At 47.7% G+C, this 23,345-nt stretch overlaps 3 protein-coding genes across 3 annotated transcripts; all 3 read left to right on the top strand.

Annotated features, from left to right (window-relative positions):
* Positions 1–9: 9 nt before the first annotated feature.
* LOC105696286 (cytochrome P450 9e2) lies at positions 10–2,281 on the top strand. Its single transcript, XM_023433213.1, has one exon. The coding sequence runs from the start codon at positions 254–256 to the stop codon at positions 1,790–1,792; it is 1,539 nt and encodes a 512-aa protein (XP_023288981.1). The 5' UTR covers positions 10–253; the 3' UTR covers positions 1,793–2,281.
* Positions 2,282–6,668: 4,387 nt separating this feature from the next.
* On the top strand, positions 6,669–9,145 carry LOC111674090 (cytochrome P450 9e2-like). Its single transcript, XM_023433212.1, has one exon. It carries the CDS (start codon positions 6,957–6,959, stop codon positions 8,502–8,504), a length of 1,548 nt encoding a protein of 515 aa, XP_023288980.1. The 5' UTR covers positions 6,669–6,956; the 3' UTR covers positions 8,505–9,145.
* Positions 9,146–9,246: 101 nt separating this feature from the next.
* Positions 9,247–10,959, top strand: LOC105696285 (cytochrome P450 9e2-like). The gene has a single exon (XM_012418652.2). The coding sequence runs from the start codon at positions 9,350–9,352 to the stop codon at positions 10,898–10,900; it is 1,551 nt and encodes a 516-aa protein (XP_012274075.1). The 5' UTR covers positions 9,247–9,349; the 3' UTR covers positions 10,901–10,959.
* The last annotated feature ends 12,386 nt before the right edge of the window (positions 10,960–23,345 follow it).

Below are 23,345 nucleotides of genomic sequence, written 5' to 3'. Positions count from 1 at the left end.
TCTGATGAAGCTCCCCATTTTGAAGACCTTTTGCGCATCAATTAGCGCGATCGCTCGGGGAATTATTTATTCTCTTGAATGTTGAAGACGTCTACAGGAGCATGACGCAACTCCTGAAGAAAGTTTGCGTCATGCCAGGCGAATCCGCGGCTTTAAAGAGTATGGTTGTTGGGTGCTGTGGCAGTTGAGCTTTAGCTTCGGATAAGTAAGGTGGTGTCTGGAGTAGTGCGCTTAGAATTGATCTTGTTGGACAATGGATCACTTGAGCGTGTTGCTGGCTTTCGCCGTGGGGTGCCTCGGCATCTACTACTTCTTCTGGTACTCCTTCGGGCATTTCCGGAAACTAGGGCTCGCCTACATGAAACCTATGCCCATCGTCGGGAGCATGTGGAAGGTGACGATCCGACGCACGTCCGTGGCCGACATGTTGCGGGAGACCTACAACAAGTACCCGGACATGAAGTACATAGGCTTCTACGACTGCAACGACCCGGTCTTCATGGTAAGAGACCCGGAGTTAATAAAGTCCATCGCCGTGAAGAGCTTCGACAGCTTCCCGAACCACAGACCAGTGGTCGACCCGGAGATGGACCCGATCTTCGCCAAGAACCTCTTCTCCCTTCAGGACGACAAGTGGAGGTCCATGAGGACCCTCCTCAGTCCAGCCTTCACGTCCAGCAAGATGAAGTTCATGTTCAAGCTGATGTCGAAATGCGCCGCCAAGTTCGCGGACCACATCGCCTTGGAGCAGAAGGACAAGCCTGGGAACAAGGAAGTGGACATGAAGATGATCCTTACGAAGTACACCAACGACGTCATAGCGACCTGCGCGTTCGGGATAGACGTGGACACCATGAAGAACCCGGAGAACGAGTTTTACCACCTAGGGAAGAAGGCCACGAGTTTTGAAGGAACCGCTGCGCTCAAGTTCTTCCTGGTGAGGACGTTCCCTGGGTTCTGCAGGCTCTTCAACATAACCTTCATGGACAAGAGGGTGAAGGACTTCTTCATGTCCGTTGTCGGGTCCACGGTGGCCACGAGGGACGAGAAGGGCATCACCAGGCCTGACATGATCCAGCTGATGATGGACTCCAGGGGCAAGAACGAGGACCTGGACCTCGTGGAGATGACCTCCCAGGCCTTCGTCTTCTTCTTCGGCGGCTTCGACTCGTCCTCGTCGCTGATGTGCTTCGCCGGCCACGAGATCGCCGTCAACCCTGAAGTCCACGAAAGAGTGCAGGCCGAGGTCGACGAGGTGCTCAAGGAGAGCCATGGGGATCCCACCTACGAGGCGATCAACTCCATGGAGTACCTATCCGCGGTGTTGTACGAGGCGCTCAGGATGTACCCGGTGGCTCCCATGTTGGACAGGGTCTGCGTCAAGGAGTTCGAACTTCCCCCAGCCTCCCCTGGGATGAAACCCGTCACCCTGTACCCGGGGTCCAGGGTGGGCTTCCCGATTTTCGGGCTACAGCGGGACCCGAAGTTCTTCCCCGACCCTGATAAGTTCGACCCGGAGAGGTTCCTGGGCGAGGACAGGATCAACACCGCCAATTCTAACGTCTACCTTCCTTTTGGATTGGGTCCCAGGATGTGCATCGGCAACAGGTTCGCCTTGCTCGAAAGCAAAGTCGTCCTGTTCCATCTTCTCGCCAGGTGCAACCTGAAGCCCTGCTCCAAGACCTCCAACCCCATGGAGTTTAGCCGTAAGGCATTATCCATGATGCCGATGAACGGATTCTGGCTTGACCTAGAGCCCAGGGAGAAGACCTTCCTGTCCACCAGCTCCTAACAACGCGAAGAGCACCCTAAATTCAGATTGACTTTCCTTCGGAAGGAGACATTGAAAATAATTGTGCTTTAATTTCTGCATGTTGAATACTCAATTAATCGACGCGATAACGATACCAATGTCTCCTTTGACTCTTCCGTTGTACAGCTATCTTCCTCGCAATTACGAGAATATACCATTTCGGTTAATTGACTGCTTCTGCAATTGCGTCGTGCGTTGACATGTCCGTCACGTTTCGGTAAATCCCGAGGTTGGTTTTAATTCATGCGCACCTAGGAGGAATATTTTCCTGGCTTTGTCAATACCGAGTTAATGTATGCCGATGTACGCGACAGGTAATGGCAGATGCATTGCGTGTACATACACGGTATGAACCACGTGTCGCCTTCGAGATCAATTGAACGCTCGTTAGTCCGGCGTCTCAATGGCGGAGTCAAAGCAATTCACCTCACACTTGACTCGGTCAAGAATAAACATTAGAGTACCGGAGATGTTCCTTTCTGCAATACCCGTGACAGTGAACTCTTAAAACAAAAACGCGACGGCAGATGAACCAAGTGGTAATTCATTTTGACGATTAATGTCTCAGTTGCTGGGGAAAAAAAAAAAAAAAAACAAGCTGGTAGAGGTTACGCGTCATTCGCTGGTTTCGGTGTTAGTGACAATACCAATGCTTCTACATGTTCGTCGGAACCCACGTGCGACTTTTTCGAAAGGCCTAATATTTATCTGACCGATGTAGAGGCAAGGCTAAAGCCAGACGAGACGTTCTCCACGGGATTGCTTAATGACGGTCGTTGACGCACCAAGATGGCGGCCGCGCGTCCTAGAGACGCCACCTGAAATAGCCTACTGCATATGGATTTAAAAAGAAAGGGGTGAAGGGTATTCTAGATTGAGATTAAAGGTCCATTTACCTCGCCCAAGACGTATCGGTTGCGACGCGTATCGGGTCCGTAACGTGTAGGATATAAATCGATCCGTATATGTGGAAGCAGCGGGCGGCCATCTTGCGTTGCGCCCCGTTTATACCAAACGAATTTAAAACTAATTCACGGTACATAACTATTATTATACACGTTCTAGCGTTATTTGTATCGTATATGTATATATATATTTAGCAACGACATTTTTCACACGACAAAGGTAATTCCGACTAGACCATATTCGTATATATAATCGCATTTCGTAGTTGAGAAAATCGGGGCTTCCGGGGAATCGAATTTTGGGGAGGTTTCGTCCAGTTGGAATTCTAGTAGAGATTTTTGGTGGGGTATTCGGTTGGTAAAACGGCGATTAGGGGAGGGAAAGGGCGTAATGGGGCGTCCCGTTCCGCTCGGCGAACGAAACTCGGGCGAGAATGCGAAAGGAGCATCTCGCAGCTAACCGTTCAGCCTCCTTTTGTCTCGGGGCAAGGGTTAGTCATCTCCTCGGAGGCGCCTCGCCGGGGGCGACTCGGTTCCCAATAATGGCGGAACAATGACTGGGGACACCCTCGTGGGGAGTAAACGGCGCGGCTTTGCTCGGGACGGCGAGACAATGCGGCATGGCCGCCTCGCGAGATCCAGAGTTCATCAATTTCGAGCGCCCTCCCCTCGCGTTTCCCTAGACCATGGAGAGGGAATTACATTAGACGGGGTAGTTTTATCGAGCATGTACACCTCGAGCTCGGGTCCGCCATTTTGGCCGATCGGGAAATCGCTTATCGAGGCCGTGATAAGGAGCGCGTCTAGTTCGACGGTCGCGTCGCGCCAATTAGGCCGCCGACGCGCGCTCATTAAAGGGCCATTCGCAATGCCGGATCGCGTGTCCACGAGCACTCCTTGCCGGAATATATTACGCGTGTCCGCACCTGCGCCCGGCCCACGCGTGACTGCCCTACTAATCTTCCTTTTGTCCGCCATAATCGGGGATCACGCCGACGTTAAGGGCGTGCGCGCGCCGGAGAGAAGGACTCTTCTCGTGGCGCCGCGGGGCGGGCTGTTTTGGAACTAAATGAGAGATTCGGTACGTATGTCCAGTATTAAAGGTGGCTGATTTTTTAAATAACGCTCCTTGTCGAGGGCGTCAAGAGGTGTATATTGAGAATTTTTGGTCTCGTTAGTCTGACAAGGAAGGTGCCTGAGGTATCCCCCTCCGATTTTGTTCATTTTTAAATATGTTATAGAGGATTAAAATCTAAGGGACCCGTGTTTTTTTTTTTATCAGCGGATAAACACATTTAGGGGGTAAAATCAGGCTTCAAAGTTGGCCGTGCAGGGGGGTGAGTTGGCTGTTTCATATAGAAGCACTCGACCGATTTTCATGAAACAACCGTCAAAATGTAGGGAATGATGAATTATGAAATATGCATTTGGAATTTTTAGAAAAAATTCATTTTTAAGGGGTGAGCCACCCCTTTCAATACTTCTTTTACCCCTTACGCGAGCAGTAATTGCTCTATCCAAATGAAACATGGTTAATTTATAAACCAAAACAATACAAAAAAAGTCTCATTTGGATAGAATAATTACTGCTCCCGTAAGGGGTAAAAGAAGTATTCAAAGGGGTGGCTCACCCCTTAAAAATGAATTTTTTCTAAAAATTCCAAATGCATATTTCATAATTCATCATTCCCTACATTTTGACGGTTGTTTCATGAAAATCGGTCGAGTGCTTCTATATGAAACAGCCAACTCACCCCCTTGCACGGCCAACCTTGAAGCCTGATTTCACCCCCTAAAAGTGTTTATTCGCCGATAAAAAAAAATCACGGGTCCCTTAGATTTTAGTCCTCTATAACATATTTAAAAATAAACAAAATCGGAGGGGGACACCTCAGGTACCTTCCTTGAGAGATTTTTTAAAATGACGTTCCTCGTTGAGGATGCCATGTAAATCTAGAAAAGAAAAATATATGAGATTATTGAATGTAATGTCAGAGTGGTGTAGGAGGTATGCAACATGTTACAACACTCGGGCATGTAATTTAATGCTAACCGGACATGTAGAAAATTTCTTTCCACGAGACGCGCCTCCCCTGCGGAAATTCCGAAATCATCGGCGAAATCCCGCGCGCTTCGAACTCCGAGACGGCAAAAGCCTCCGGTAATTCGATACGCCCTGGGGGTCTGGTGACGCGATTTAAACTTTGTATTCGCACTCGAGGACCCGATCAACTTCTAGTCCGCAGTGGCCGGTGGGAACTTCCCTCCACGGCCGGATACGGATTGCGTCGGGGATGTTTCGCATCCTTTGACGCATCGCCGAGGGCCGGATCCCGAATTCGAGGTTAGGTGCGCTTCCGGGCCGGAGCCGACACAAAGGAGTCCTCTGGACTGCTATCTGCTGGACCGGAGGTTCGAACTCGAGAAGAAGCGCATCCTCGTTTGTCGTCATCATCGGTCCCGTGACATAGGAGAGGAAAAAGAAATATGCCCAACGCGCTCGAGTCTCGATTCAAAAAACGATTCGGTCCCAATTATAGGAAATTCCTCTCACCTACGCGATTCCGGGTATCGGGATTGTTAATTATGCGCAGATGGCTCCGCGGGAGAACCGCACACCCCCCGCGAACCACCCGTCCGAGGAAACAAGATTTTATTCCGAAGTTTCCCCTCGCCCGGGAGCCGAGGAGGGAAGGAGCGCCACTCGAGGCGGAGGAACAAAATTCATTTGGCCAAATTAAACAGAGTTTAGCAATTTGCGCTTAATCCATTTGTCGGGGATCCGTCGTCCGTCAGTCCGTCCGTCTGGATGCTAGGGCTCCGCGCGCGTCCACCCCTATCGGACTCCCTCTTCCGCCCGTCGGTTCTCCTAACCTCTTTCCACTTTCCTTCGTAGTTCGCCAAGCCCTATCCCGACTGCGAATTAGAGTCCCGTCGAGGTTCTCTTGATTTTTTCATGCTCCTCCTGTCCCTTTTTCGCTCCTGCAGGTTTTGAATCCTCTATATAGGGTTCTCCCGATTTTTTAAAGCTCTCCTTTTGTAAATTTAGAATTCCCTGCCCATTCCTATCGGACTCCCTCTTCCGCCCGTCGGTTCTCCTAACCTCTTTCCACTTTCCTTCCTAGTTCGCCAAGCCCTATCCCGACTGCGAATTAGAGCCTCGTCGAGGTTCTCTTGATTTTTTCATGCTCCTCCTGTCCCTTTTTCGCTCCTGCAGGTTTTGAATCCTCTATATAGGGTTCTCCCGATTTTTTAAAGCTCTCCTTTTGTAAATTTGGAATTCCCGATCAACCCTATCTAGGTTCTTCCTGGGTGCCTGAGTTGATTTTCCTAACCTCTTTCGACGTGCTGTTCTTTTCTTCCGTTTCCAAATTTGGAACTCACGATCAGCCCTTCCCTCCAGGTCCTTCCCCTTCGTCGATTTTCCTAACCTCTTTCCACCTTCTCAGCTCGTCCTGGGACCCCGATTCCCTCCTCGCACCCCCTGAGACCTCGTAACTCCTCTCCTCGGACCTCCCCGTTCCTTTGGCTTCTATCTTATTATCACGGAATTGTTTCCGTTCCTCCCGGGAGCGAGACCAAGCAGCGAATCCCACCTAAGTGTATTGGCAGTTGCGTCCACGTTTCATTTTCATTCGATCATCCTGGAACCTCCGGGACCCTGGGCCGGCCGCCATTTTGGCGTCCTAACGATCGACCACCGGTGGAAATTTGACAACGATCTTGCCCACTCTTTACCCTCTCTATGCCAACCCCTTCAAGACTCCAATACCCATAGAACCTGAAGAAACAAAATATAATTCTAGTATCACAATTAATTACCCAGATTTCACTTCAGAAAAAAAAAAAAAAAATGGCGTCGCCCATCTTCTACTTAAAGGAAAAAGAACGCAGGAAACCGAGGTTCCGCAATCTTAAAGAGCTCATTTTCAAGCATGAATAATTTACCGCGGTCATCTCGTAAATTTCTTCATGGAAGTGAACCAGTAGTCAAACTATCTTTCGCTGGTCGTTCACCTTTTTTGGGGCTTTTTTCGACCGGCATCCGATGTCTGCAGCAATGTCTCGGTGGTATCGTGAAAATAGATAAAGCGTTTAAGTCACGGCGAAAAGATTCTCTCAGCTCAGAAGAGCTTGACCACTCCGTATGCTAATAGTCGATAAGGGGACCAGAAACGAGCAAGTTGGGTTCCATCTCGGTTCTCGTCAGGATTGTTCCAAAGAGTTTCGACTCGACGATGGACCATCTCAGCGTGTTGCTGATGTTCCTGGTGGGATGCCTGGGCATTTTTTGGATCTTCCGGTATTCCTTCACGTACTTTGAGAGCCTAGGTCTCCCATGTGTCTCGAAAATGCCCATCTTGGGCAGCTTGTGGCCCTTCATGTTCGGGTTCACCTCCGTGACAGACATCCTCGGCAACGCCTACAACGAGTTCCGGGAGATGAAGTACATCGGCTTCTACGAGTTCAACAGTCCAGTGTTCATAGTAAAGGACCTGGACCTGATAAAGTCCGTCGCCGTGAAGAACTTCGACAGCTTCCCCAACCACTCGCCCTTGGTCGACCCGGAGATGGACCCGTTCATGGCCAAGAACCTCTTCGCTCTTCGAGATGAAAAGTGGAGGCAGACAAGGAGCTTGCTGACCCCAGCTTTCACGTCCAGCAAGATGAAGTTCATGTTCAAGCTGGTATGGAATTGCGCCTCCAAGTTCGCGGACCACGTCGCCTTGGAGCAGAAGACCAACCCTGGAGACAAGGAAGTGGACATGAAGACGATCCTGACGAAGTACACGAACGACGTCATAGCTTCCTGCGCGTTCGGGATAGACATCGATACCATGAAGAACCCAAAGAATGATTTTTATGTCCTGGGGAGGAAAGCGACGAGTCTTGAAGGGCTCGTCCTGGTGAAGATCTTGCTGATGCGGACCTTTCCTGGGTTGTGTAGGTTATTGGACGTGAAGCTGACGATCGACCGGGCGAAGGACTTCTTTATGTCCGCTATTGCTTCCACGGTGGCCTTGAGGGACGAGAAGGGCATCACCAGGCCCGACATGATCCAGCTGATGATGGAGGCCAGGGTCAAGAACGAGGACCTGGACATCGAGGAGATGACCTCCCAGGCCTTCGTCTTCTTCTTCGGCGGCTTCGAGTCCTCCTCGACTATGATGTGCTTCGTCGCCCACGAGATCGCCATTAATCCGGATGTCCAGGATAGGTTACAGGCCGAGGTCGACGAGGTGCTCAGGAAGAGCCCTGGGGAACCCACCTACGAGACGATCAACTCCATGGAGTACCTCACCGCGGTGCTGTACGAGGCGCTTAGGATGTACCCGGTGGCTCCCTTGTTGGATAGGGTCTGCGTCAAGGAGTTCGAACTTCCCCCGGCTTCGCCGGGGATGAAACCGGTGACCCTGTACCCTGGGTCGAGGGTCTGGCTCCCAATTAGCGCCATCCAGAGGGATCCCAAGTACTACCCGAACCCTGAAAAGTTCGACCCGGAGAGGTTCCTCGGCGAGGACAAGATGAACGTCAACAACTCCACCGTGTACCTTCCTTTCGGTCTAGGCCCCAGGATGTGCATCGGCAACAGGTTCGCCCTGCTCGAGAGCAAAGTCGTGATTTTCCACCTGCTCGCCAGGTGCAACCTGAAGCCCTCCTCGAAGACGTGCATCCCCATGGAGTTCGGTGTCAAGGGCTTCGCCATGCTCCCGAAAACTGGATTCTGGCTGAACCTGGAGCCCAGGAACAAGACGTACCTGTCTTCCAACTCCCAGACTCAGTAATAGATATCTCCTAATTATATACTTGACATTTCTCTGATAATCAACATGAGATTGAAAAATAAAGTGGTTTCGTTATCGGTAGGGATTTCCCTATCTCCTCTCATTTCTTAATCTCGACGTTGACATCTTCCTCGGGATAACGAATGTTTACCTCGTCGGCCAATTTTCGGGTCGTCTGAGGCTGGCCGCCATTTTGGTACCTGAAGAAACAAAATTGAATACAATATTACGCGCGGTTAGAGTTAATCGCCCAACTTCAGAAGGTCACCAGTCAATTTTAATCTTAGCTTAATTTTTTTCGGTGCAACGCGAATTCCACTAATTCAAGGTTAACTAATCATAGTTCAGGAATTTAACACTAATCGCGGTTGGTGCAATCGGTCCAAAGTATCCGAATCGAAGTCTACTTCTGAAAGAAATGGCGCGACTTGCTTACGATATATCTTGAGGAAAAAAAAGAACAAAGAATCCTGAAGAGTAAGCAATCTTGAAGAGATGATCCCGAAGCATTTAATAATTTGCTGAGGTCATCATTCCTGAGACGTTCTTGGAAGGTCATCATACCAGTCGAATTATCTTTCACGGGACGATCGCCATTTTTCGGCTTTTATTTTCGACCGAGAAGTGGAGTAGCGCCTGAATGGCCGCTCTTCTTCCGCGCCTCGAATGTGGGCAGCGTCGTGTCGGTGATATCCTGTAAATAGATAGAGGGTTTACGTCACGTCGCAGCGATTCACTCGGCTCGGTAGAGCGTGGCCATAAGGCTCGGTTCCAGTCTCTCGTGCCACCATCGACAAGCAAGGTGGACTCCATCCTGAACCCCGTTCACCAAGTTCGATTCCAAGATGGACCCCTTGACGATGTCCCTGACCTTCCTGGTGGGATGTCTAGGCATCTTCTACTACTTCCGGTACTCCTTCGGCCACTTCAAGAGACTGGGTCTCCCGAGTGCCTCGGCAGTGCCCATCCTCGGCAGCATGTGGCCCTTCGTGTTCAGGTTGACCCCCGTGGTCGACTTGCTCGTCGACGCCTACAACAAGTACCCAGAGATGAAGTACATCGGCTTCTACGACTTCAGCAGCCCCGTCTTCGTGATAAAGGACCTGGAGGTAATAAAGTCTATCGCCGTGAAGAACTTCGACAGCTTCCCCAACCACATGCCCGTGGTCGACCCGGAGTTGGACGAAATCTTCGCGAACAACCTCTTCTCCCTTCAGGACGATAAGTGGAGGCAGATGAGGAACCTCCTGACCCCGGCGTTCACCTCCAGCAAGATGAAGTACATGTTCAAGCTGATGTCGAAATGCGCCGCCAAGTTCGCGGACCACATCGCCTTGGAGCAGAAGGACAAGCCTGGGAACAAGGAAGTGGACATGAAGACGATCCTGACGAAGTACACGAACGACGTCATAGCGACCTGCGCGTTCGGAATAGACGTGGACACGATGAAGGACCCGAAGAATGATTTTTACGTCCTGGGGAGGAAGGCCACGAATTTTGACGCGCTGATGTCGGCGAAGTTCTTCCTTATGAGGATCGCTCCTTGGTTGTGCAAGTTGTTGGACGTGAAGCTGATGGACGAACGGGTGAAAAAGTTCTTCACCTCCGTGGTGGGGTCCACGGTGGCCACGAGGGACGAGAAGGGCATCACCAGGCCCGACATGATCCAGCTGATGATGGAAGCCAGGGACAAGAACGAGGACCTGGACATCAGGCAGATGACCTCGCAGGCCTTCATCTTCTTCTTCGGCGGCTTCGACACGTCCTCGTCGGTGATGTGCTTCGCCGCCCACGAGATCGCCGTCAACCCTGAAGTCCACGAAAGACTGCAGGCCGAGGTCGACGAGGTGTTTAAGGAGAGTCATGGGGACCCCACCTACGAGGCGATCAACTCCATGGAGTACCTGTCCGCGGTGTTGAACGAGACGCTCAGGGTGTACCCGGTGGCTCCCATGGTGGACAGGGTCTGCGTCAAGGAGTTCGAACTTCCCCCAGCTACACCGGGGATGAAACCGGTGACCCTGTACCCTGGGTCGAGGGTCTGGTTCCCGGTTTATGCCATCCAGAGGGATCCCAAGTACTACCCGAACCCTGGAAAGTTCGACCCGGAGAGGTTCCTCGGCGAGGACAAGCTGAACGTCAACAACTCCACCGTGTACCTTCCTTTCGGTCTAGGTCCCAGGATGTGCATCGGCAACAGGTTCGCCCTGCTCGAGTGCAAAGTCCTGCTTTTCCACCTGCTGGCCAGGTGCAACCTGAAGCCCAGCTCGAAGACGTGCATCCCCATGGAGTTCAGTGCCAAGGCCTTCGCCATGCTCCCGAGAACGGGATTCTGGCTGAACCTGGAGCCCAGGAGAAAGACGTACCTGTCTCCTGACTCCCAGTCCCACTCATAGGTTTCCCTAATTAAACGCTTTATCGTCCTCTGATAATAAATATAAGATTAAGAATTTAATTAGATTACTCATCGGTACCGACTCCGCTATCTCCTCAGATTCCTTAATCCCGACGTTGGTATCTTCCTCGGGGTGACGTGTGTTTACACCGGCGACCAATTAACTCGTTTAACTGATTTGCATTTGTGAATAGACTGCTGGCTTGGTATCACTTTGCCGCGTCATGCTGTAGATGAACAGCAAGGTAATTCTTAACTCAAATGGAACTTGGGAATATGTTTCCTCGGTAATACTGTAATGTATGCCGAGAGGTTATGACACATGTACTTGTAGGTACCAATCATCGAGTGTCACCTTCTTCAAGATCAATTGCATAACCTCCTATCAGCCGTCGCAATAACCGTGTCAATGTAATTTCCTCTCATCAACTCGATCCAGTAAAGTATACCATTTTACTCTGGCGCTCTAAACCTAGTAATATTCCATTCTGCAGTTTCTGCAATGTTGAAAAATAATAGAGGTTAGGTAACAGGAAAGAAACATTGTGTACCAAACCTGTGGTTAACGAAGTTTGATTGTCACTCCCACCGCTGGGAGGGGGAAAATAATCGAGGCCGTTTCGTTTTCATCGAAATGTGAGTGGATACGCACTCCTACATGTATTATTTCTCCCGCAGGGAGTTCTTTTCGGCGTATCGACTGGTATTTATCTTCCAGATTGAAGATCAAGGTCTGTTCGGGCAAACGTCCTCCACTGGATGATTCACGGCACATGACGCGTCCAAGATGGCGGCCGCGCTCAGGGTCGCCTCGATGATCACTTACAACACCCATTTCAACATATTAAATACAATTTACCGATTCGTTTGCGATTAATTAAGTCTATTAACAGCTTCTCGTCGATAATACTCACAATTGGTACTTATTGAAGCGCCAGGTTAAACTTTGCAGACATAACTAGAGTTTTGCGCCTAAACAGTCTCGCCTCGACGATCACTTACAACACTTATTTCAACATATTAAATACAATTTACCGATTCGTTTGCGATTAATTAAGTCTATTAACAGCTTCTCGTCGATAATACTCACAATTGGTACTTATTGAAGCGCCAGATTAAACTTTGCAGACATAACTAGAGTTTTGCGCCTAAACCGCGGTTACAACACTCCACACTTATAGAGGTGAAAGTGGCGTCAAACATGTCTCGTTTATGTAACTTTTTTCCGAACAGGATGTACCGAATCGTTTAAAACTTTACACCATGAACATAGAGGCTGTAAAGAAGATCTCGATATGGATGAAATTTAATTATTGAAAAAATTCGTTTATGGTTATTTATAAAATTTTGCATTGCAATGTTTGATAGAATTCGATGCACCCTGTTTGAAGAAAAGCTTCATGAACGATTAACGTCTCGAATGCCACTCTTACATCCTCTTATGTAGGTTGCAATTGGCGCAAAACTCTGGCACAGTTAGAGCGTAATGCAGTTGCTTTTTTGACGATGTGTCCTGAAGGAGGCGAAAGGAAAATCCGAGCTGAAGAGTGGGCTTCGGGAAGGAATCCAATCGGGACAGAGGGCTAACGCTAGTAGAACATTTAATAAGCCAGCCAGGGAGCGCCATCAGCCAATAAGGAGGTCCGCTGGAAAATTGGAAGTCCGGGCAGGGGGCAACGTATTGGTAATTTGCGAAGTTAATAATATCGCGCCAAAGTATTGGCTCGTGCTTCGGTGCTCAAAACCGGAAGTTCCGTTCCTCGCGTTCTCCAGGAGGGGTATTCCGAGATTGGAGGGCGCCCACCCCCTCCTGGAAGTTCTTAACGATGATAAATTGAAAAACTTTCATTGTCACTTGGGATTTTTGCGGCACTAAACCGCGGCCCCTCTGCCACCCTCTTCGGATCCAATTTCTCGAGGACTATCTCTCTCGGATCGATCGGTGGAATTAACCGACGAGATAATCTGACCGGAGGTCCTCGATATAAACTCGCCTCGAATTCGGAACTCGACTCGGATTTGGACATCGAGTCGATGAAGGGCTTAACGCCATTACTGGCAACGCCTAATAATTTCCGAGCGGTGGAACGAGCCCTGGTAAAGGTTAATAGAGCTTACAGGCGAAATGCAGTAATCGTATTTGCCTTTATACGAGCTCGAGCTGGTATTAACGGTTAGTCTTGTACTGCGCCCTGCCTGGAGTTGCCAACCTCCTGGCCAACCCTGGCGCTCCTAACCCGGGGTTACCTCCTGACCCCGCAGTTGGCCCGCCGACTCGGCCCTCCACGTTTGCCTTCGCGTTTATGGCGCGAGCGGTGCCTCCAGGATCCCCTAAGCCCGGGAACACCTATTAGATACGCTACTCCCAAATTACTTGGTTATTTAAACAACGCTCCGAGGCTTGGCTAACGAAATACCCCGCGAGGGTCATGGAACCGATCCGTGGTTCTCGGATTCGAAGGAGAGGCCATTATTCTCTCATTGTCAACCATTGTTTAGAGCCCTGAGAGACTGGAAATAATTTAAGGCCGCACATGAACGTCCTTCCTCTACTAGCGCTTTTTCTCCACTAAATTATCACGATTCGCTCGTATAATTAATCTTATTTTAATCATCTCTCATTGTGAACCATTGTTTAGAGCCCTAAGAGACTGGAAATAATTTCAGGCCGCACATGAACGTCCTTCCTCTACTAGCGCTTTTTCTACGCTAAATTATCACGATTCGCTCGTATAATTAATGCTATTTTAATGATCTAGGCTTGGCAGGGCGCTAAAAAAATACCATGGATCATGGATATACTCGTCTCTCGGGTTCATGGGGAACGCCATGAAGCTCGCAATCCATTCGTAGGGGTGTCAACAGCCTTCCTTTACGAAGACATACTACGCGGAATTACTTAGAGTCCCACATAACTGCGGAAATATCTTTAGGAACCGAGATCGAGACTCGGGGCAAGTCTTTCATCACTAGCGCTTTTTTCTCCCGCAAACTATCGCTCGTTGCCCATAAAACTAATGGAATATGGGTGTAGGAGCATTATGTCGTGTGGCGTTGCGACCTACATGTCGCACCCCTCAACACGCCTCAAACGAGCCCAGCTGATATTCCCGCATTTATGCATAATTTATGGTGATACTGTGGATCGCTTATTAAAATAAAAACCCCACTAAGTGTGATTATTTCTACTCTGAGGAGAAAAAAAGAAACATCCATTTAACCAGAGAAATATTTTGTTAATTCAAATAATAAGTTCCTTCGGGTTTATATTCGAGTTCTTTGCAGTAATAAAATATTTCTTTGCCACCTTTCCTAGAAATATTTCTTTGGCTTGACGAAATTGTTTCTTTCCTTCTCAGGGTAATCGATGCAACTTCGCGCCGGGTGGGAGGACTTCGTCGATGGGACTTCAAGCCTCCGTAGAAAAAAAAAAAAAAATATAATGGACATCGTAGGCCAGGTTGGCGACGCGTATTCTTGGGGAATTAACACACATTCGCGCTGTTATTGCTTGAGAATACACGTAGTTTGCCTAGCCGATCACATCAACCGCCGCACAATTTCGCCGAGGGACGAAGATGAAGAGATAAAGGCCTGCACGATACGCCTGTACTAATTGCGAGGACGATGTAACTTCTTAACATTATACATGTGCATAGATGTTTATATATGTAGCTTGTATATGTACCGATTAATGTATTGGAGCCGAAATAATTATATTTACTGGCGTCGCGTCGCGTTTTGCCGGCCGCCATCTTGAATGGCGCGAGTTACTTCAGAGGCCGCCAATAATTGTGGGTATTGGGGATGTTATGTAATTGTTATTCAGGGCTACTTCTTAATATTACATATGTGGATAGGTGTTAATACATATATAGCTTGTATATCTGCGGATCAATTAGTGTATCGGTGTAGAAATAATTACATTTAGGGGCGTCGCGTCGCGTTTTGCCGGCCGCCATTTTGAATGGCGCGAGTTACTTCAGAGGCCGCCGATAATTGCGGGTATTGGGGATGTTATGTAATTGTTATTCAGGGCATCTTCTTAATATTACACATGCGCATAGATGTTAATACATATATGGCTTGTATATCTGCGAATCAATTAGTGTATCGGTGTAGAAATAATTACATTTAGGGGCGTCGCGTCGTTTTTCGCAGTCCGACATTTTGAATGGCGCGAGTTACTTTAAAGGGTGCCGATAATTGCGGGTATTTCCAGATGTTGTGTAATTATTATTCGGTGTTTCAGTGGGTGGCCTCGAAGGTCGCGAAATTTGCAAGGGGACGGTCGATAAGTCAAGGATGCCGAAAGTGCCGAGGAGGGAAACTCGGTCCCCAAAATTTAATGATTTTTCGTCCTGAAACATTTAGTGGAACGGTCATGTGCATAGATGTTTATATATGTAGCTTGTATATGTACCGATTAATGTATTGGAGCCGAAATAATTATATTTACTGGCGTCGCGTCGCGTTTTGCCGGCCGCCATCTTGAATGGCGCGAGTTACTTCAGAGGCCGCCAATAATTGTGGGTATTGGGGATGTTATGTAATTGTTATTCAGGGCTACTTCTTAATATTACATATGTGGATAGGTGTTAATACATATATAGCTTGTATATCTGCGGATCAATTAGTGTATCGGTGTAGAAATAATTACATTTAAGGGCGTCGCGTCGTTTTTCGCAGTCCGACATTTTGAATGGCGCGAGTTACTTTAGAGGGCGCCGATAATTGCGGGTATTTCGAGATGTTGTGTAATTATTATTCGGTGTTTCCAGTGGGTGGCCTCGAAGGTCGCGAAATTCGCAAGGGGACGGTCGATAAGTCAAGGATGCCGAAAGTGCCGAGGAGGGAAACTCGGTCCCCAGAATTTAGTGATTTTTCGTCCTCAAACATTTAGTGGAACGGCCATTTAACACCCCTCGAGGAGAAGTTGAAGTATTAAGCGAGGGCGGGCGTCATACCAGCGCCACTGGAAACAGCCTTCTCATTACTCGGCCTGTTAAGTTTTCAACGAAGCTTGCAAAGCCAAGGCTCCACCTAAAGAGTGATTTATAACAGCCCCAACTTGCCCCGTATTTTCTCTAGCCGAGATCGCGGACCAGTCTTGCTCGCCGGTGTTCGTGGCCAAGAAAGAAAAATGGCGGAACTTCCCGTCCGATTCGAGATCGATGGATTTCTTGGCCGCCCTTCCTCTTTCGACCCGAGATCACGGCATTTGAACGCCATTCCTCCCAGGTCCTTGGAAAAACCGAGCCGTGAATTACCGCATCTCCCATTTCGCTCCTTTTCGTTGCACTCCTCCTTTGCAGTCAAGGATGCACTTCGCTGCATCACGCCGGAGATGCGACGAGTCCATTTCAATATTTAACCCCATCTCGAGCGGTCGGTGCCCTGGAAGAAAAGAAACTACTCCCAGAATTCCTCCACTTCCACCGAAGGTTTCCATAAAATGATAAACCCTGCGTTTCTTATAAATAAACGTGTCCGCATTTTTTACGAATCTCGGATGAATACATAATCCCGTAACGATTCCGGAGATTCGTGAAATATCCCAGGAAAATTAGGGTACACGCCCTTATCCCTTGACTCGATATTTCACGTGTACGTATATAAATAAATCCTGGGAATGGAATATGGAAGTAATGTTATAAAATGATTAATATCAATTTTTACAGGGTAGACCGACTCTAGGCTATACAGGTAACCCTCCTATAACACGGTAGTTAGGTTCCTAGAAAATGCCGTGTTGTGTGAAACCGTGTTGCATGAGACCCAGAGCTAGTATAAAAAGGGGGGTTACGTTCCAAAAACTTATTAAAAACAAATATTTTTTTTTAATTCGACATAAACAACTTAATTTTTATTAAAAGTATAAATGTATGTACAACACAAAGTATAAAAAAAATATTTTAATTTAATGCAACCATAATTTAATGAATTTATTCGTCGTCACTGCTCAGTATAATCAACCGAGAAGGTTTTTTCGGTGGAACGATATCCCCTTCACTTTCAGAACTTTTTTCTGTATTTAAAGTTTTTCTATGTTTTCCCCTCTTGAAAAAATCTGTAATCAAACTTTGCTTGCTGGTTTTTACTAGGTCATTGTAAATTTCGCGGTATGGAGATAAACAGTTTTGCAGCTTCCTTTTGAATTTTCGAGTTCTTTCCGTGGAAGGGTCTGTATTCAAGAAAAATGACTCGTTATAGCGAAACCGTGTTATAGGATGTCGTGTTGTAGGAGGGTTCCCGCAATTTACGAATCGTGTTATAGCGAAACCGTGTTATAAGATACCGTGTTATAGGAGGGTTACCTGTAGTGACTTATTGTTCGCGATGTTTCGGCATTCGAGGGACTCGAAATAAGTCCCTCGTCGTCCATTGGCCAGTTCCGCAAACAGGGCAGAGGATCAATTAGCTATCGATGCTTCGATAAGCGCGAGTCGGAAAGTGGCAAAACCCCGTAGGATAATCTCCCTTGCGAAACTATTACCCTCGGGCGCACCTCTATTCTGTAAATACGAAGCCGCGTAAAGGCGCAGTCGTTTAAGCGCAATGCTTCCCGAGGGAGGCCCGGGACGAGGCCAGCAATAAATATGTATGCGAGCACACAGCGAGTCCCCCGTCTATGGGGACCGCATTAGGCGGGGCGCGAAGGATGACCCAGTAGAGGAAGCTCTCCGAATGAGACCTGGAAAAAAAAAAGAAAGGGAAAGAAACGCAGAAAATAAAACCGGGAGAGGGATCGACGCGTTCTTTTAGGAGGGGACCAACTTTCCGAGCGATAAACTTCGGAGGATTCGTCAAGGTGCTAGCCCCAGAGAGTCCCGGCGAATCGGCGGAACTTGGAACCTTTCCGATTTTTCTGAAAAATTCATGCCGTCCTTCCGTGGTCCCCTCCGAGGTCGAACTTTCGGTCCATCCCGCGCGCGGGAAAATAATTCACAATCGTAACAAGAAACCTTACTCTCTTCCATGATGTAAAGGCAGGTAGGTCTTATTTTTCACTGGTACCGGGAACTATTCGGAAATACAAAATGGCTGGGCATAACGCACCTTCTCTCCTTTGCATCAGGAGTTCCTCAATGAATTTCGACCCTTGGAAATGTGTTTAGCAGTTACAATATTTTCTTTGGCGGTTGCTAGGAATTCATTTTTGATCTGAAATGCTGTTCTTTGGTAAAACTCCGTCTTCTTTTCCGTGGAGGGTTAATTTCCTGGAATATAGTGGTAGGTCCTTCTTGCAGGACTTTTTCCTCCTGGAGAAACCCTCCCAGTCGTGGCGAAACTCCGGACAGGGTCCGAGCACGCAGATGCGACGTGGAAGCAAGACCTCCTGTTTACGCTAACCTGGAATGCAATTATAATTATAACGCCATTGTTGCTACACCGGACGGGGTAAGCGGGAGCTAAAGCGCGATTTCAAATTAGCAAATCAAATTCGCCCGGAATTATTTCAGTACGAGCTGTTAAACACCCCACAGCGAAACGGACCAAGCGTGGCGTGCACTAGGAGCGGGTAAATTAATTCCAGAGTCTGCGAAAGAAAACAGAAAGAAGACTGGTTAAAAAAAGATGGAAATCGAGGAGACGAGGGATTTTGGGACGCGGCCGCCATTTTGGAGACGCCTCGCTAGTCTGTCGACTTTGTCGGTACGATCTGATGGTCTTGAGTTGGGCGAGTTTCGCTGAGGAAATGTATATAAATGTATATAAATGTATATGAATAGGTATATTTACTCCCGTCAAAAATAGGATCCTCCAGGATCCACTCGAATCAATTAGTGGGAGAGCGGAAATCGAGGCTCACGAGATCGCCACTCCCTGGGGAGCCGAGCGCAATGGCCGCCGGTACCAACTTCCAGGATAAACTCTTGGCACGTCTTCATTAGAGACTTCTGGGCTATTTGTGGGAAGCCCGAGTTCTCTTATTGCCGAACAAAGACAACAGTCCTCGTCCTCATTTGTTGCGCCGCTGCGATCGAGCCGGGGCCTCGAAGTGACGCCTCCGCCATTTTGTTTCCCACGAGCGACGCGTCGGCCATCTTGTCTTTTTCCCCTTATGAGAAATATTCATAAAATTCAAGCACTTTTAGTACATAAGCTTGTAATAAAATTACACACTTATGTACTAAGTTTATGACACATATTACATATGTCTTGAAAATATGTTAGAAAATTAGTGTACCATGTCTGAATGAAATTTCCAACGAGATATAAAATTCCAATATCTTTTTAACAGGGTAGCGACCCTGCAACATAGATTCAGAGATGACACATGTACCTGGCTTAATATTATCCGTATATTAGTGAACATCGATTTTATTACTATTACATGAAATGGCGAGTAATCGTAATTTCATCAAATTGGCAAATTTCTAACTTCATTACAACCTTGTGAACTAAAAGTGTATGTATGTCATGAATACTCTTACCAGGGTAGAATCACAGAGATGACACATGTACCTGGGTTAATATTATCCGTTAATTAGTGATAATCGATTTTATCACGAGATGTCGAGTAATCGTCAAGTGACGGGAGTCAAGGAGCGATCCAGGGAAGCGAGTAACTCGGTGAGAAAAAGACTCGGGTCTCCGGCCCCGTAAGTGGGTGCCGAGTAATCCCCCACTTATAAACCCGGCGGATTATCGAGATATCCGGCGAGCTCGGTGGAGATCGTCGTCTCCTTTATGATTTTTCGCCGGATCCGAGGGCGAGGGCAGGGCAGAAATTGAACAAGAAAAATACTTCCTCGGCGGGAAATTTCAATATCCTGCCGGCGCCCTCTCGCGGAGACACCGGGGGATCGCCGGTCGGAGGGTATCGGTTAATTTAATTCTTAAACTCGGAATAAAAGGGAAGAGTCTCGAGTAACAGGTACAAAAGCCATTATCAGGTGAAGCGGGAGGTTCCCCTGCAGACCCGGAAGTGCCGCGCGCAGGTTGAGGTTAGGACGGCCGCCGCGTGCAGCGCCACCGCATGCGAACTGCCGCCTTCTCGTTCATTGATTTCACGCCCTTCGCAGGATTTCCGCCGATTTTCAGTCCCCAACTGATTGATTCCCAATTTAAAGATCGATTTATACCATCGGACGCGGCTGGAATATTTTATAATACCATAAACTTGAGCCTCAGACTCGAGATCTACTCCAATACTACAAATAATTCCCCTGAAATCGCTTTCAGCGTACAAATACTAGGCAAATACATCCTCGATTGCTTAAAAAGCTCGAATCGCTTATTTTTTAAATATATTCCAAAACGCCGTTCCATTAAGGTGAAGTGAAACATCCTTCAAATCAGTCGATTCGAATACAACACTCTTTTTTAAGGGCATTAGACCAAACTGTCCGAAACTTTGACACATCGCTCCTGATCATCTAAGAATTGTCCTGACACATTCAAAATTTAGATTTTTCAAACAAATTTTTTAACTCACTCCAGACCAGAACCAAAATGGCGTCGAGCTCTGATATTTCGATCGATATACAATTATCGAAGGCTCTGATATGAGAATCGAAAGGATCAGGACAATTTTACGACAATTTAGAACACTCTGATAGTCGATAAACTCGCATTTGAACGGGATAAAGGCAAAAAAAGTGTTGTAAGCGCTTCTTTGCTAAAACGATGGTAATACGAGGTCTCGGAGTGAAAATTTAATTGACCTGAAAATCACAGATGGCGCAGGGGTCCCTCCGCAGTCAACTAGGGCCCCAGAAAGCACGAATCCGGAGGATTTCTGGAGTTTTACTTCGATTTCTTTATAATTATTGTACGAAAACGACAGGTGGAGTATGCCATTTGGTGCAATACCCAATATAATTCGACCCAGCTGTCAATATAAAAACCAACGTCGGCAACGTAGGCATTTAGAAAGATCTTCTTCATCGACGTTGATCAAGTTCCTCGACGTGTTTCACTTCACCTTAAATACATGAATTAAATACCATTACCAAACATCAGAGTCGACTTTCTTGCAAGACAAGTACACTGACGGGGATGAAAGCCTTTTTTTCGAATATTATGCCGAGAATGGTCACGTGAATCATGTGAAATGAGCAGATAAAATCCTCACCGACCATGCCTGCAAACATAATCCAGGTTATCCAGAGATATTACCCAGGAAGGAACTTCCGCAATACTTAACAGGACGAGGTGGACGTCGAAGGTGTCCATTAGGTCTCGGAGTTCTTCCTCGTCGTCAACGCTTATTGCGACACCGCGTTTCCAGTCGGGCCATCAAAAAAGCGGCGAGCCCTATGGGGTTGTTTGGTGTTTCCCTGGGGAAAAGGATGCGGCCAGCGATGCGAGGTTCTCGTTCTAACAAAGGCGACGTAACTTACGTAGAGTGGTCGGTAGACTGGCGCACGAGGGCTATTCTTTACCGCTCCTGGCGAAGGCGACCCTCCACCCTCCAGAGCGAGCACCCAGGAGTGTCCAGGACCTCCGCTGGAAGACCACCGGGTAACGAATGTTATTGATGTCCTTCCGGTACCCGCGAATAGCGTGGCGAGGCTGGCTTATCGTCATTTTATACGACACTCCATTTCGCTTGGAAGATTCCTAATGATTGCGCATACTGCCTCCCCGCGGGCTCCTTCCCAGGAAAACTGACGACGCCGCCTACAGCGCCGCCAAGAAACCCGGATTAAGCTCCGAGTAACTTTAGGGGCTCTAACGTAATTATGTTACGATTAAACGTACACCTACACCTGGCCCCGGCTAGTCCGGGAAAAGACGAGTTGCTAATTAGTTCTCGTAGCAGCAAAGGAACGTCGTAAGGTGGTAATACCTTACACGGCGTCGGTCGCCCCCGCGTCCCGCCCGATATATGCCGCCCCTCTATTGATCCCGTTTTCATCGACTAATCGACCCTCCGTTCGACCCCGGAAGTAATTGGCTTTGTGGGATTTCACCGGGGGTAGGTGTACCCCTCCACCTCGCGCTTTGGGGTGTCGCTGGGAAATTCTGATCAGCCAATTCAGTCTCGAGGTTGGTCTTGGACGTGGGGGCGGGATTGGGCGTTTGTCTCGAAAAAGTGCCCGGAACTGGATCTCGATTTTCAAAACCCCGTCGATATTGGATCTTGGTCCTGAAAACACGGTCAAAGTTAGGTCGCGATCTTGAAAACGTGGTCGAAAGTGGATCTTGGTCTTGGACATTTGTGCCCATAATTATGAAAGTGGTCTGAGTCGAAATTAAAAAAAAAAAAAAATGAGTCTATCAGTTATTTCACGCCATATTATTTCAAAGGAAATTAATTCAATGTAATTTCGAAACAAAAAGTATATGACTTAGACCACTTTCATAATTATGGGCATATTTGATCGGGACCTGATCTTTCAATTTCTGCCCGTTTCAAGACTGGGTGACCAAGACCCACTTTGCTCATCACCAAGAGCTCCAATTGTGCAGACTTAGGGGGAGAATCTTCGACACCTGATTTCTGGTCCCTCGTTTCTAGGGACACTTAAGACGAAGAGACCGATTTTTTACCCTCTGGGGCAGGAAGTGCAGTCTCAGGAATCGGTCCATTTCCTCTCCGCAGGTTCCGATTGGTCCATGGATCGTTTCCGCGCGACCACGCGTTTCCCTCCGCCGCGACCGAGCGGAATCGAGCCATCGCGTCGCCCTCGCCCCTTCTGAAAAATCAATCAGCGTAAAACATTAATGATCGGCCAATAACCGATAGCCGATAGCCTCCTCCACCCTCTGAGCGTTGTCGCTCGTGTCGGCGCATCGGTCCGGCACTTTGGCTTTTGGTCGAGTTAATTTGTTAATTGTCTCGTCGGTGTGCCAGGAAGTAACAACGCCGTTTGTCGGGGAACTTTTTTTACAACGCCGCCATTGAAATAAATCCCAGTGAAATTATCATCGTTTCCGTAATATCGCATTAAGTTAAAGAGAATTATAACGCAACCTTACGTCTAATTAAATGAAAAATATACTAATTCTATGAGTATACAATGCTATTTTTCCTAATCTTTACTTCCTCCATTTTACATGTTTCTGGGTGAAAACGTAAGTTGTGAAGTGACTAAAAATGTATGCAAATTTCCATGGATTTTTATCAGGGGAGATCAAATGTCCTGTTTAAGGTGAAGTGAAACCCCCTTCGAATCAGTCGATTCTAATACAACACTTTTTTTTAAGGGTATTAGGCCAAACTGTCCAAAACTTTGACACGTCACTCCTGATCATCTAAGAATTGTCTTGACACATTGAAGATTTGGATTTTTTAACATTTTTTAACTCAGCTCAGACAAGAACCAAAATGGCGTCGAGCTCTCATATTTCGATCGATATACAATTATCGAAGGCTCTGATATGAGAATCGAAAGGGTCAGGACAATTTTACGAGAATTTAGAACACTCTGGTAGTCGATAAATTCGCATTTGAACGGGATAAAGGCAAAAAAAGTGTTGTATGCGCTTCTATG

Source organism: Orussus abietinus, unplaced genomic scaffold, assembly GCF_000612105.2.
Source record: "Orussus abietinus isolate OABI.00-Male unplaced genomic scaffold, Oabi_2.0 scaffold37, whole genome shotgun sequence".
NCBI classification, from domain to species: Eukaryota; Metazoa; Arthropoda; class Insecta; order Hymenoptera; family Orussidae; genus Orussus; species Orussus abietinus.
This window is presented reverse-complemented; position numbering and strand designations above follow the sequence as displayed.

What these genes read in the sequence shown, in the direction of transcription:
- LOC105696285 (XM_012418652.2), top strand. Translation starts at nt 9,350, where the DNA reads ATGGACCCCTTGACGATGTCCCTGACCTTCCTGGTGGGATGTCTAGGC.
- LOC111674090 (XM_023433212.1), top strand. Translation starts at nt 6,957, where the DNA reads ATGGACCATCTCAGCGTGTTGCTGATGTTCCTGGTGGGATGCCTGGGC.
- LOC105696286 (XM_023433213.1), top strand. Translation starts at nt 254, where the DNA reads ATGGATCACTTGAGCGTGTTGCTGGCTTTCGCCGTGGGGTGCCTCGGC.